The following is a 14,183-nucleotide window of genomic DNA, read 5'->3' as shown; positions in this document are numbered from 1 at the left end:
ATTTCCCCCAAACCGCACCCAAGCTTAAACCTGCGCATGCTCAATGAAAGTATACACAGTTAAGGCAAAACAAAATATGTTAGCGGCTGCCGTCACATTAAGTACGAATCTGTATGTGTCCTTTTTTCAAACTTTATAAGATTAACCAGTTGCATTATGTACAAATGTGATTGCTATAAAACCGAAATGTTTTGCCGCCGAAAGAGCTGCGTTATGTATGGAAAACATAAATAATTAATATTGTACTGGCCAGGTAAAAATATGGCTATAAACACAGTAAATTCAACATTTTTTTTCCACCATCTTCGGAATTAGACTCAAAAGCCCCAATCAGACCGCCAAAGACTCGTGTTACGCAACACTTAAGAAATATTACACACCACTGAGGGTCATACAACAATATAAGGACCGGCCAGTCAGCCACCAAAGGTGTATATGGACCGAGGCGTTAGCTGACTGCCATATGGCCCGAAGTGGTGTGTTATATTTCTTATATTATACCGAACACTTTTCATTACAAGAAATATTTTTTAAAGCGATTTAAATGTGTTTTATTTAACAATCTGATATTTTTTACTTGCGACAAATTGTCACCGTTGTGAAAATAGCAAGCCGCACTAGTTAACCAATCACTGTATATCACAGCGGTCCATAAATTACATTTTTGGCGAGGTCCGCACCGGACAAAAATATAATATGGACCGCTGACGTCATAAAACTGGATTTTCATAAAAATACAGTGATATACGGACCGATCGAGATTATATATATAAAGAAGGGACAAATTGATGTGAGGTATAATATTACTGCATATAGCAGTAGCAAATGCACATATTGTTTCTCACTTAGATCGTGAGTAAACATTATTTCCTAATCGAGGCATTGAATCATTAAGTACTAGGCTTAATCATTAAGAATTTAAATTTCCGTCCACTGCCACTCATGCGGTACATCTTATACACTTCCCGCGTCAATTTTGCTTCGACAATGTGTCAGCCAATAAGGAAGTATTCTTAGTCAGTTAGATGACCTGAATTAAAATCATTCTGATTAAGAGTCACGCTCACTCTTAATCATTAAGATTTTAATTCATTTTTATCTAACTATTGAATATGGATGAAAATAAGCAGTTTGATCTGTCAATTTTATTAAACGAGGAGTTAAAATTAACCATTGAAGCATTATTCAATCACAATAATTGGGATTTTGTTAAAATTTACAAATAAATGAATGTGAATGGACAGTCAAAACAACAGGATGTGTTACATAATAATTTAGAATATGAACATCAGCTGAGGATGCATTGCCTTCGACATCAGAAGGAGCATTTTGGAAAATAATAGTATATTATACAGGAAAATGAGAAACTAATGAAAATGATGTTTAAGATGGAACATGTACAGAGTGTTTAAGTTCACTATGTGTGACAACACATGAACAGGCATGGCTCGGTGTAGAGTCAACACATGAACAAAATAGAACAGTTTGCTGAGTGAAATATAAAAGTTCTGGTCAATGTTAGATCACAGGTAATGCATGAACAATCAAAAGTATTTAAAACAGAAAGCTAGACTAATGCAAGGGACAATGCTGATGTGACAGTATTCAGAATGCAAAGAGAAATAATGCCAAGATGTGTACTTGAATTGGTCTGATCGAAATACCCAAATACAGCTGGCATTACCATAATGATATCACTGTGTTATATTCACTGGAATTTTATTGTCCCTGTTGTGAGAAAAAATGCAGCTGAACTCAGTAAGTTTATATGCATGCCATTTACATTATTGAAAATCTGATTCTAGATAGACCTGTCTAACATGCGCTCATGTTTACAGACAGAAGATCACATGATCAAGCCAGTTTGTTAGCTCCTCCTACAATATTCAAATTTTGAAATTGAAGAAATGCATTTCTTATTATCAAGACCATTTTTAACATAAACCTATGATATATGTATACATATTGATGGACACACTTTCAAACTGCGTGCCTAATTTTTTATAGGTTATAATAATTTGATTTAAGGTTTAAATTTTGAAAAATGCTTCCCTGATTTGAAATGCTTTCAAAAACAGGGGAAAACACCACCCGCCATTACCTCCCTTTTATACCCCAGTTGGGTCTTTGAGAATTGGGCCTGTTATTGGCAGTGAATATCTATTGCACATAGTATTGAAGCGTATTAAGTGGTCAGTAAAAACATAAAATGTATTCAAGAAATACACGTACAGATTATACAGCACAGTGTTTTTTGTATAAACACTTTATTTTCAAAGGTGAATATATAAGATCAATACAATATTGCATTCAGAATTTCCACACATAAACCATTACGCTTAACGACAATCAAAACAGAGATAAAACTCCAGCCCAATTATGAAATTACCCAACACACTGGCAACGAGTATGAACAAATAATGCACTTAGACCGTGTATTTTCAATATTCACAAGTATGGAACGATATTAAATTAAATGCTCGTTTATTAGTCAATTATGTACATAAATATTTTTTGAACTATTAATGTTTATCACACACAAAAGCTAGTAAGGTTGAACTACACAAACGGAGTCCTAAAACATGGGAATAAAAAGTCCTTGAAAATAATTCCGACGCCGGCCACTTCATTGGTTCAAAACCATATGCATACAGCAAGGAGCATCGGACACGATAACTTCCGTCCGTAAAGATGTCAACGTTGAACTTCAACTGAAACGAAACTAAATTAACCACTGGGATACTTGTAATATTAGATTTGTTTGAACTGTACCGACATGAAGACATCTTGCTCAGCCATTGTATCTGGTTCCCTACATATAAGAAAACACCCACATTAATTTACACACTTTTGCCAGTCTCATTTGTTTCAACCAGACGTATGTGCCTGTAATATGAAAACATCAACAATACAATATATACATTGTTCAAGAAAAACAACACAATATTTCAGTATATAAATCATCAAAAAAGAAGGGAGAGCGTGGAAAATGTTGACTAATTAAATGAATGTAACCGCTCCCAAATAAAATTCTCGAGTGACGAACCACGCCTTTAACCTTCTTATATACTACAACACGAAAAGCTCGTGCATTCCCACCAATACTATCACCAATCGTCTAACCACTCAGACAGACAACAAAACCTCATTTTTTTAAAACAAAAATAATTTTATTTAATCAGATAAACGTACGTGGTCTGAATCCGATGACTCATACTAGCGTAAAGGATATCGCTCATGTTTTTGTAAAATGCGTTTTATCTACGAAATAAAGTGTGACAAATCATTAGGAGTGTTAAAACTTCAACATATGATGATATATGCTACTACAAAGCCAACATAAATGAGATCTTTTAACTTTAAGGATAGCCCAGATTTGAGGTATGTATCTAATCCATTCAATGTCCAGAACAGTTGTGCTATGTTAATTTTAAACCCTTTTATGTTATGGATTACAAACGAAAAAAATGACTTCTGTGACCTTGACCTTTAAGAAATGTGACCAGAACATACTCTCTTCTCATCTCAATTTCGTTAACCAACCTTTGTGCTAAGTTATGTAGAAATCATTTAAAGGATATGGAAACAAAATGCGTTCATAACGCGATTCAACAAAAGGCTTAAAGGTTAAATTATCTTTATGTTTGTGTAGTAGTCCTTGTAGGCGTGAGTTTCCTTGTCAGTTTTATATTTTTTACTTGACTGTACCGGCGAAAGTTCGCACCCCACTAAAACCAGACTATTTTTTATACTTTACTTTAAGTGTACCTTTTCTGCAATTTCGGTATCAAAGAGTAAAATTGTTAAAATATAAGTGTTTTCAGACGCATTACCTGAAAAAAATGGCGTCAAAGCATGAGCGAGTCCCTTTAAAGATGAATCGAATTCCTGTCCTTTTTAAAATCTGGTTGAAACCCTAGTATGGTTTGAATATAAAATCGAGTCATCCTAGCGTATAGAATGGTTTGAAAATCAAGAATCGAAAGCAACAGTTCGTGACCACCTGTGGACAATACACATACTTACCTAGATACAATATTCAAATGGTGATAGTGAAATTTTACCTTAAAGTAATGATTACCTATATTCAACTGCAGGAAACTTCATTCGGTGTTAGAGCACTGTCTTAAATGGCAAGTTGTGACCTAAATTTGAACCAACGATAACATATTTATTAAATACCATTTGTACGTGGATGTGAAGTGCTTGGGTGTGATCTGTTACAATACATTGCTCAAAGCAGTCATCTCATTTCGTTATGAGCAATTTTGAGGTTCCTGGTGTTTTTGCTGCCGTTGTTGCAGGAAGTTTTCTGAAACATGTTGGTTTGAGACTCACGAGGAATCGGAACGTTAAGGAATATGTCGGAACTGTTTCCCAAATCAACGTGTATCCGTTAAAGTCTGCCAAAAATTTGCAAAATGTGACGACTGCGAATATCACCACACAAGGTTTGATATGTGACGGAGTCGGAGACAGGTGAAGATATTTTCAGCTCTTTTGTGTATATTTTTTCATAACAGAAGAATACATCGACATTGTTTTACTTTTGTAAATGATAGAAGGAAGTTCAGCAATCAATTTATTCAAGGGGGAGGACGTAATTTGGTTATGTGAGAAAAATGTTTCATGGGAAACAAAATGACGGATTTCGAATGTACCGATTCAGGTTCCAACTCTTGCCTGGACTTTTTCTTGAAATTTTGAAAAATATATGCGTTACCAACAGACCGTCCCCGCAGGGCGTGGAGTTTACCCGGGTTTTGCTGGACCGAAAGTCAGAGTCCCCGCTATTCCCCGGACCTGGGTGGGGGGGGGGCGTGGTTACAACTGATAGGTACATAAGTTTATGTTAAATAACATGTACGTTTACCCTTTTGAACACTCCATCAAATTGTTATGTATTCAAGGCACTGGATGGTGACAAGGAAAGGCCACTATCAAAACATGTCAGCATTTCAACGCCTGATTCTCATCCAAACGACTAAAGAAGGAAGCTTTTTCAGGCTGGACGCAGAAGGAATGGAACCGTTGAGGCTGCCTCTCGACCCAGAAGTAACCGGTGACAACCTGGTCGAAGTAAAGTAGGAACCATAATTATAATGCTCATGCTTATAATTAGTTATACTAACTTTAGGTGGTATCATTTTTTTAAAAGTCACATCGTGAATGTAATATGTTCTTGATTGTATGTTCTGTATTTTATGTAAATAGTATTAAATATTGTACAACATTTTTTCCAATAATGTATTCAGGTACTTACATACCTTAAAGCTTATACAAACAAAATCACATGAAGTGAACATAAACATTTTTCATCGAAGCAATTAATCAAAATGCGAACAGTTAAATTAATAACGTACAGAAGATGATCAATGTAACATTATCTTAATTAAGGGAATGTGTCTTAAATATTTTGGAATTTCATTGAGTAACATCTATTTATCATGTTTATTCAAACGTCATACTTGATCGACTGTCAATTTCTTCTATAAATAGAATCAAATTTTACAATCTGACACTGGTATTGTGCATGAGGATAGTTAAACGTGTAGTCGTATAGCACACTTGTGTGTAATCGAGTCACAAGTATATCATTGGGGTGCTATCAATTGATACTCATTGGTAACATAGAAATAATTACAGAGACGATCGATTATAAAACAAGTGAAAACGTCCGAAAACACACCACCAACGACTGTTCAGCAAGTCATTTGTGTTCAGATTTCACGATTTAATATATTATTTCACGGGATCATTTGTACTAATATGACTTATAACGTCTTTGTATTGCGCTTCTTAGCACGTTCGTCATCGAGCAGTCTCAATCAAGCCCGGACAGCTCTCAAAAGCCACCTTCCAAACTGTCGTCCGCTTTACTTCCAGAGTAAAGTTCGTACCACAGAGAGCCGTGGATTGTGGAGATGCTGCTGCACAGTGGATCAGTACGTTCCTGAAGAAGGAAGGATTACGGCTTAATTACTCTCCTCCATCTTTGTCGAAAAGATTTTCAACAGATGTTCCAAAGGAGTGGACAACGGATGCAAAACCTGGAGAAGAGGTCAAGTAGTCAACCATAGCACACAAAAACATGCAGGCACGCACGCACGCATATGTACATGTACACTATGAAATGGTGATCACTTATAGAAAATCAAGTGACATTCATTTTTGTTTAACGTTACTTTCACACGTATCAAAGCCTGCACAAAGTTGATATATGGAACATTTCGTATATTATCGCATTTAGCAAGAAAGTGCAAAATTTAAACTTACTAAGAATGTAATACCTATATAAGAAGTGCATGGTCTGCAATTATTCTTGACAATTTGTTCTCTATGGCCATGTGGTTAGAATTTAAATAAACCAACACTTGCTATTCTGCTCATATTCTTTTCTATTTTATAGGTTGCCTTCCAGGACTTTGCCCATTGCATGATCATGTGCGACTCTTCAGTCGAAGAACTAAGCAAAAGAGTTCAAAGGAATGTCCCTGCTATCCAGTTCAGACCAAATGTGTTGGTCAGCGGAACAACGCCATTTGATGAGGTGATTTGTATTGTAATATAGTCTGAAAGGATTTCTAGACTTCTTTCAAAATGACGTTTAGTATATTAGTTCAACTGAAAGGCATTCACTCCATCTGCTGACTATGCATGTACAAGTACTATTATTTTTCAGGACACTTGGAAGTATGTTTTTATTGGTAAACATATAAAGATGCGATTTATTGACGATTGCCAAAGGTAAATGACATTTTAAATGAATTAATTTGATATTTCTTACCTATCAGTTCACACTCAATAACACTAACAACTTGATAAATGATAAAAGAAACAGTTGCAGTTTAGTCAATTCATTGAAAAACTATGAAGACACGTGGTTGTAAACGTTTTGTTTTTATCATTTAATCAATAAACACCTGATTCAATTATATTTTAGATGTATCATTACAACTATTGACACTATAAATGCTGAAAAGGACAAACAAGGGCAACCCTTGAAAACGTTAAAAACGTAAGTGTTTTACTTAGCTTGAGATGTTAAATATTTCTAGTTGCATAGAAGTATATTCCTGTGAAAAAAATACAATGGAAATTACAGAACCCTGTGCAAAAGCCATGGTCCATTGAGTTTTCATAGTATTTTTGAAATCCACTTATTGAAAAAAAGATACGTAATAACTTGTTTTGGGTTAGTTCTTATTACAAACCAACATTGTTACTTTTGCCTTGATTTTGTATTTATCCGTTAAGGTTTCGGTGCAAAGAACCATTTGGACCAATGAAACCGGTGATGGGTATTCACACAAACACTGAAAAAGAAGGAACTGTTAACGTTGGAGATCCTGTGTATGTTATAAGAAAATAACTTCGGTGAATTTATCTTCAACTGATGTATTGTTCACAATAAACGAACAAAAAACAAAATTCTTTATGTCTCTATGTGTGCCTTGACCTGAATCTGGTTTTATCTAAAGTGAGGCCCAAATCGGCAAAAGATTATTGATAAAATAATGACTTTTCCATGGAGTATGTGAGATGAGAGTTTATTCTATTTTACTTACATACATGACTAACTATTTTTTAAAGTAAAGAAGTTAAGTCGTTTGAATCCCATTTGTGTTCAATTTAAACAATCGAAACATACTGTTAATAAAAATTACTACTCATGTTATATGGATGTGCGTGCGGCAATATGGCATCATTAGTGTGCTCCTCTCTTCTTTGAACTTCCATTATTCCACTGAACCAACATTTCACACACTGATACAGTAAACTTTGATATCTGTAGAGATGTGAGATTATCAAAGGTATTAAATTTGTTCATTTTAATTTTGATTATATGCAGAATTTCCGCGTCATCAGTGAATCAACCCTCGGATATTGATCCTGATTAAGGAAGGATCATTCCAGTAGCCATGACTTCATGTATCTTTCCGTCGGTTTACTCGCCAAAATGCATATCACAATTTTAGTAGTACACATAATTTATATCGGTCATTCATTTTACTGTCAATGCTGCCTTATTCCTTTCCATTGGTTTTGGGCGTTGAAAATATTTATTATTCTCATTGAATCCGGTTCAGTCAATAATACAATGAGCATTACAGAGACAATCCAAGAACTCAAAGAAACATTAACCCTGTTTAGAGAATAAAGGTAAGTTCCCGTACTACACTGAACGAGAAACACGAACCTAGTGAACACTCTCAGTGGAACCGTTCGTTGTGTTAGAGCTCATGTATGAATTTTGGAAGCACCTTAATTGTATTTTTTACAGGACTTAAACTTCGTTGGAGTTATTATATTGGTTAAATACATCTTCGACATATATAGGAATAAGAACAACGTTTACCCGCCGGATCGAAAGTATATTTAGATTGGTGTGCATTTTAAAGAATTTCACTGAAATGAGATCGTCGATTCGCATCGAGACGTGATAAAATTATGCACAGTTCTGCGGTATAATGATAAAACAATAGAAACAGCATGACAATTTAATGATTCTATCAGAATTTATTGGAAAATCTTTGGTGAAAGTCGAATTTTGTGGCGTTAGACTCTAGTAATCGACATAGCCAATGGAACGCTAAGAGGAGACATTTCACTGCTAGTTTCTGTTGTATATAAAAGGCTTTTAGTGACTTAGTCAAAGTGTTTTGATGGTATTTGATAAGATATTGTATAAATGAAGTATTTAAACAATCTGAAATAGTAACTTCAATTGTGCTCTTGTTCAATCGCTGGAATTTTAAATGTTCAAACGTGTAATTTAAGAAACAATATGGATTTGTGTGTTCTGTATATCTTAATGTGGTAAATGTATTAATTAAAAATGATAAAGATATTCATTTACAAAGCCCAAAATTTGAAATTGTAAAGTTTGGAAGCCTATAATTTAGAAATGAGCTAGCGATATACATATATTACAACTAATAATTACAAGTGTAATTGTTGGAATTGTTAATTGCAAGATGCTAGCAGGCTTTCATTAGAGGCGTATATATTAGGAATATAAGGAATTTAAGACAATATTTAGTTCTGTTGGCGGATATGGCGATATATCCCGAGTTTACCGAAGATGGCGTAGTAGTTCGTATTGGAACTTTTGGCTTACTAGCTGCGGCACCATCCTCTTTATAGAATTGTCCAGATATTACATCGCGATATATTTCATGAAATATTTCAGATTTGATGGAGGTTTGACAAAGGGTGGAATTTAGACAACGAAATTTGCACTTTGACTAAATCTTCTTTACGTTTGCTGAAATGAAAGGTTGCATGCTTTGAACTTAAAAAAACACTATTAATAAGACACATATTCATTGACTTTTAAGTTCACTGACCTACAAAATATATGTACGACATTTATTTAAAGTGGAATTCTGTTATAAACAATGATTTTAACACATCCTTACTGGCCGAAATCATAAACTAATGAAACGAGTAAAAGAGCATATTGAAAGTGTTGGTAATTTTTATTTTACAAAGTAAAGATTTAGCTTGAATACAGGTGATAGATCGTTTAAATTCAGTTATGCATAAGTAACCATATATTTTGTTTTCATAAAAGTGATGATAACACCTATCTATCTAGGTCAACACATTTACAACTGAAGTATATAGTTGCTTATGGTTGATGTTTATTTAATACGAACTGTGACTTTTGTAAGGTAAAAAATGTAGTTTTTCAATAAAGCAGAGCATAATTGAAATGGAGACTCTTTCGTAAGGTAAATTCTCTGTTTGGCTTGGAAGGAAAATAGTTTCGAAACATAACCCTTTATTTCGGTGTCATATTTTATAGGGTGCAGTACCTTTAGAGACAGAATGTGGAATGTCATATTTGTGGACGGGAGTTACCTGACTATTGGGTTACTTACGTTAGCGTTTTCATTGATATGTCGCCAATTGATGACCACCAAGAAAAAGGATCGCCTACCACCATCGCCCGGAATTGCAATTCCGGTTCTTGGCCACTTTTACTTACTCGACGAAGATTTGAGGATTACATTTAAAAGAATGAGAAAAACATGTGGAGATATATTCTTTATACAGTTTGGAAGCATACCGACGGTCGTGATTTCAAGCTACAGTAATATAAAGGATGGTTTTATGTCCAGCAATATGTTCCTCGCTCGCCCAAGGCTTTTCATGTTGGACAAAATCACCAATGGAGGAAAAGGTATTCGTTTGGATATTTTCTTTTCTATTTTTTAATTCGATTACATAACCATGCGAAACATTTATAAACTCGTTATTCTTTTAAACGTCCTAGTTTTGCGTTAACTTTTAAATCGGTTTTTATCATCCTGTCCACATAATATTGATTCTAAGAAATGCATTGCAGTTTTTAAATCGTCTGTTTTTGAAGTGAAAAGGTTGATGTATTGTAATAGCCTTAGTGTCATCGTCGTCTGCAACGTCTTGCTAATATTTTTTCCTTGGCCATAACTAAGAAACAGTTCAATATATTCAAATGAAACTTGTCTCACAACGATAAAATGCACCTATATAGCAAGACCTATTATTCTGACTTAAATATAAGTTTTCTTTTTCTATCCAAAAATGGAGTACTCAAAAACGTTCAGGATATCGAAACGAAACTTGGAACACATTTTGGTAGAGATAATTTGTATAATAAGCAAGGCCAATAAATAAAACAAAATAAAATTGTCTTAATTGCCACGCCCATTTAACCCAATATAATTACCGTGTGAAATACATGTTACAGGTATTCTGATGGCCCAGGGTGAAGACTGGAAAGTTCATCGAAAATTTTCTTTGAGTACGTTAAAACAGTTAGGAATGGGGAAAAACAAAACAGTTCAGAGTATACATCTGGAAGCTAAGGCATTTGTTGAAGAATTAAAGGACACAAAAGGAGAGCCATTCGATCCAAGTGCCATGATTTCATCTCACATTGCTAATATAATATGTGCGATGACGTTTAGCGAAAGGTTTAATTACTCTGACCCAAGATTTCAGAAACTACTGAAAATGTTTGAAGAACTGAATGTTAGGTAAGAGAAGTGTTAGTTCCATATAGTCAAAGACCTAGTAAGATTTTAAAAGCAACTAAAAGCGACATGAAATGTTGCACTTGTTTCTGAAAAGAAATTAATTTTCGGAATCCTCATAAAATACTTTCAAGAAACATGTATAACATTGCATGGCGCTTTTAGTTGCAATAAAAAACCAGCTCTTTGACTAATAACTGTACATTTAGCTTCAAGTAATATTTCTATAGGAAAGTTTGTTATTGGAAAGAGCGGTTTTTTAATTCAATAATATAAATCCGTAACATAAAATGTTTCATATGAATCTGAAAATGAATAACTACACTGCAAACTTGCCTTTAGGTCCACGGCTAGCCTTGCTAATTTCTTTCCATGGATTGCTAAACTACCGGGGAAATTTACCGGTGTGGAAAAGATGAAAGGTCATGTTAAAGAGTTATTTTCATATATAGATGACATAGTTGAGGAACATAAAACTCGTTTCGATGAAAACAACTTACAAGACCTAACAAGTGCGTATATGCATGAACTACGACAACTGGAGAAAAATGCCATCACCACATCGGTTATGAACTGTAAGTCATGAACAAACACACTAGCATAATACTATATTGTACCATAATTGCAACGAATTAATTCATAGATTTAGATTTGGGTAGTTGGTAGTTTGCAAACTGATAGATATATATTTGTTTAAATGGTGACTTATGCCTGTTTTGCAATACTCGCTCAATTTAAATAAAAATAAAGAGAGAGAATAATAACTTTGTCTGTATCAATATCATTTATAATCTGACAGCGACAATCAATAAAAGAAGTTGTTATAAAGTTATCACTTTAAATAATTTTATCAGATATTTTTAAGATAAACAGAAATTTAAATTTCCATTAAAGGACTATTGTCGTTAACTTATCATTTAGCAACATGAACGGTAAGTCACAAGAACCCTAGTCCCCATATTGTCCTTAAATTATTATTTAACAGCCTGAACGGTTAGTCACAAGAAACCTCGTCCCCATATTGTCCTTAAAAATCATTTAACGGCATGAACGGTTAGTCACAAGAAACCTCGTCCCCATATTGTCCTTAAATTATCATTTAACAACATGAACGGTAAGTCACAAGGAACCTCGTCCCCATAATTCTGCTCGCGTTACATTTACTATAAGACTTTGCTCGTCACCATTCATATAATAATTAACTTTTTTCAATGCAGTCACGTACTTGACGTCCGTTATCACCGATTTCTTTGTCGGCGGGATTAAAACGACATCATCCGCTCTGTCTTGGTGTATTGTATGCCTAGTTGAGCATCCGGACATCCAAGAAAACATCTGTGACCAGATACACGCGTGTGTGGGCCGTGAAAGGATGCCGTCAATGGAGGACAAGACAGATTTGCCTCTTGTGGAAGCATTTTGTATGGAAGTACTCAGGTTAACTGTCCTATATACGTATCGTCAATTGCAATTTAACTTTAGTACCATTAAACTACAGCTAGGTAGTTTGTTATATTTGCTACTGCAATGTGAACATTGTAGTTTTTGTTTATTCAAGCTAATACTATGGTATTGAAGATATATTGCAACGGAAATTTGGAAACTGAATGACACCTACATACATTTATTTAAGTACAATGAAAACTATAAGGAGCGCAATGTACCCTTAAAAAACGAAACTAAGACATATCATCCAAAATCAGGCTCAGAGAAAGTAATGAGACCATTTGAGCTATTTAAACACAAATGAATCAACGGTATTCTGTTCATTAGAAACGTATATTGTCTAGCAACTTTATTATCTGGTATTAAGCGCCAGTGAACTCCGGTTTCACTGATTGTTCCAAGGCAGTGACCCCAGCATGTATTGACAGAGCTATTTTGATGTTGCATGTGTGGTCTGACTGTGTTAGTTGTACCTTGTTTGTATCTTGTTTGTTTCTTATGCATGAATGGCCTTAATCGTGTTCCTTAAAACAGGGTTTGGTTAATTTTTGACTACTGGGCGTGTTCCTGTAGTTTTCATTGTATTGTAAGATTGCAAGATTTTACCAACATTGCATTTAAATTACCAAAATGATGAAAGGAAAGGGAGGTGGAGATAAGGATATGACTCCTGAAATATATATTGTACATACCTTATGTTGCTAATATTTCACTCGTGGTTTCCTATTTTAAGTCATTTATTTCCGGTTAAATTATTTCAAGACAGATGAAATATGCAAACTGTATTGAAGGAGGTCAAAAGTGATGGATTTCTTCAAAAATAGATCAATATATATGCAGGTATTCACTTTAAATTTCAATATTTATCTTATTTTGAAAAATTCTAAATATGTTTATTTTACAGAGTCTGCAATGTACCTGCAATCTTGTTGCACTCAACTTCATGTGACGTAGAATTCAAGGGGTACACCATACCAGCCGGCTGCATGGTCTTACCAGACCTGGTGTCTGTTCACAAAGATCCAGAAATATGGGGTGACCCTGAAAGCTTTAGGCCTGGAAGATTTCTGGATGAACAAGGAAAGGTGATCAACAAGAAAGAATTTTTACCATTCTTTGTTGGTGAGTTTAATTTCTATCAATTGCTCTATACCAATCGTCATGTTCTCAAATATGGTTAGAATATTTTCAAGATGAAATTCCGTTGTGTTGAGAAAAAATGGAACATTTATTACATTGAGTATAGTAAAAGAAACAAACCTTACTTCAGTGCTAACAATAATTGTACTTCATATACAATTCATACTACAAGTATTAGTTAAATTTATTATTATTTCAGGTAAACGAAGTTGTATTGGCGAATCCCTTGCACGAAGTGAATTATTTTTATTTGTTAGTTGTTTGTTGCAAAATTTTATTTTTGAAAATCCGAAAGATGAAGCAGTTACTGTGAAGAGTGTTGATGGACAATTTGGAATCGTACATGAACCGAAACCGTACCGGATCGTTGCAAAAATGCGGAAATAAACTATACACAAACAGGTAGCTATACGATGCTGACCATTGGATTTTTTTTATTTATTCTAGTAATCTTAAGCGATGAAAGTAAAACAAATATATACAATAAAATGCACTAAGTATATTGCATGCCTAGTTATTAGAGATCAACTTGCGTTTCATAGTATTTGGTGTGAAATAATGTGTGGCTCAAAT

General features: G+C 34.3%; 1 protein-coding gene across 7 annotated transcripts; it reads left to right on the top strand.

Annotated features, from left to right (window-relative positions):
- Positions 1-1,008: 1,008 nt before the first annotated feature.
- LOC128209932 (cytochrome P450 2C15-like) lies at positions 1,009-14,112 on the top strand. Of its 7 annotated transcripts, XR_008257082.1 has the most exons (11): positions 1,009-1,758; positions 3,335-3,381; positions 3,978-4,479; positions 4,911-5,084; positions 5,887-6,061; positions 6,410-6,550; positions 6,683-6,747; positions 6,944-7,018; positions 7,258-7,353; positions 9,194-9,280; positions 9,812-9,943. XR_008257082.1 is itself a non-coding variant. In XM_052914203.1 (10 exons), exons 3-10 carry the CDS (start codon positions 4,259-4,261, stop codon positions 9,825-9,827), a joined length of 963 nt encoding a protein of 320 aa, XP_052770163.1. In that variant the 5' UTR covers positions 1,009-1,758; positions 3,335-3,381; positions 3,978-4,258; the 3' UTR covers positions 9,828-9,931. The 7 variants fall into 7 exon arrangements, 4 of the variants coding, with proteins under 4 accessions (XP_052770163.1, XP_052770162.1, XP_052770159.1 ...); XM_052914203.1 differs by lacking the exon at positions 9,194-9,280 and having other exon boundaries at positions 9,812-9,931; XR_008257084.1 differs by lacking the exons at positions 1,009-1,758; positions 3,978-4,479 and having other exon boundaries at positions 3,160-3,381.
- Positions 14,113-14,183: the final 71 nt, after the last annotated feature.

Source organism: Mya arenaria, chromosome 11 (assembly GCF_026914265.1).
Source record: "Mya arenaria isolate MELC-2E11 chromosome 11, ASM2691426v1".
Taxonomy (NCBI): Eukaryota; Metazoa; Mollusca; class Bivalvia; order Myida; family Myidae; genus Mya; species Mya arenaria.
This window is presented reverse-complemented; position numbering and strand designations above follow the sequence as displayed.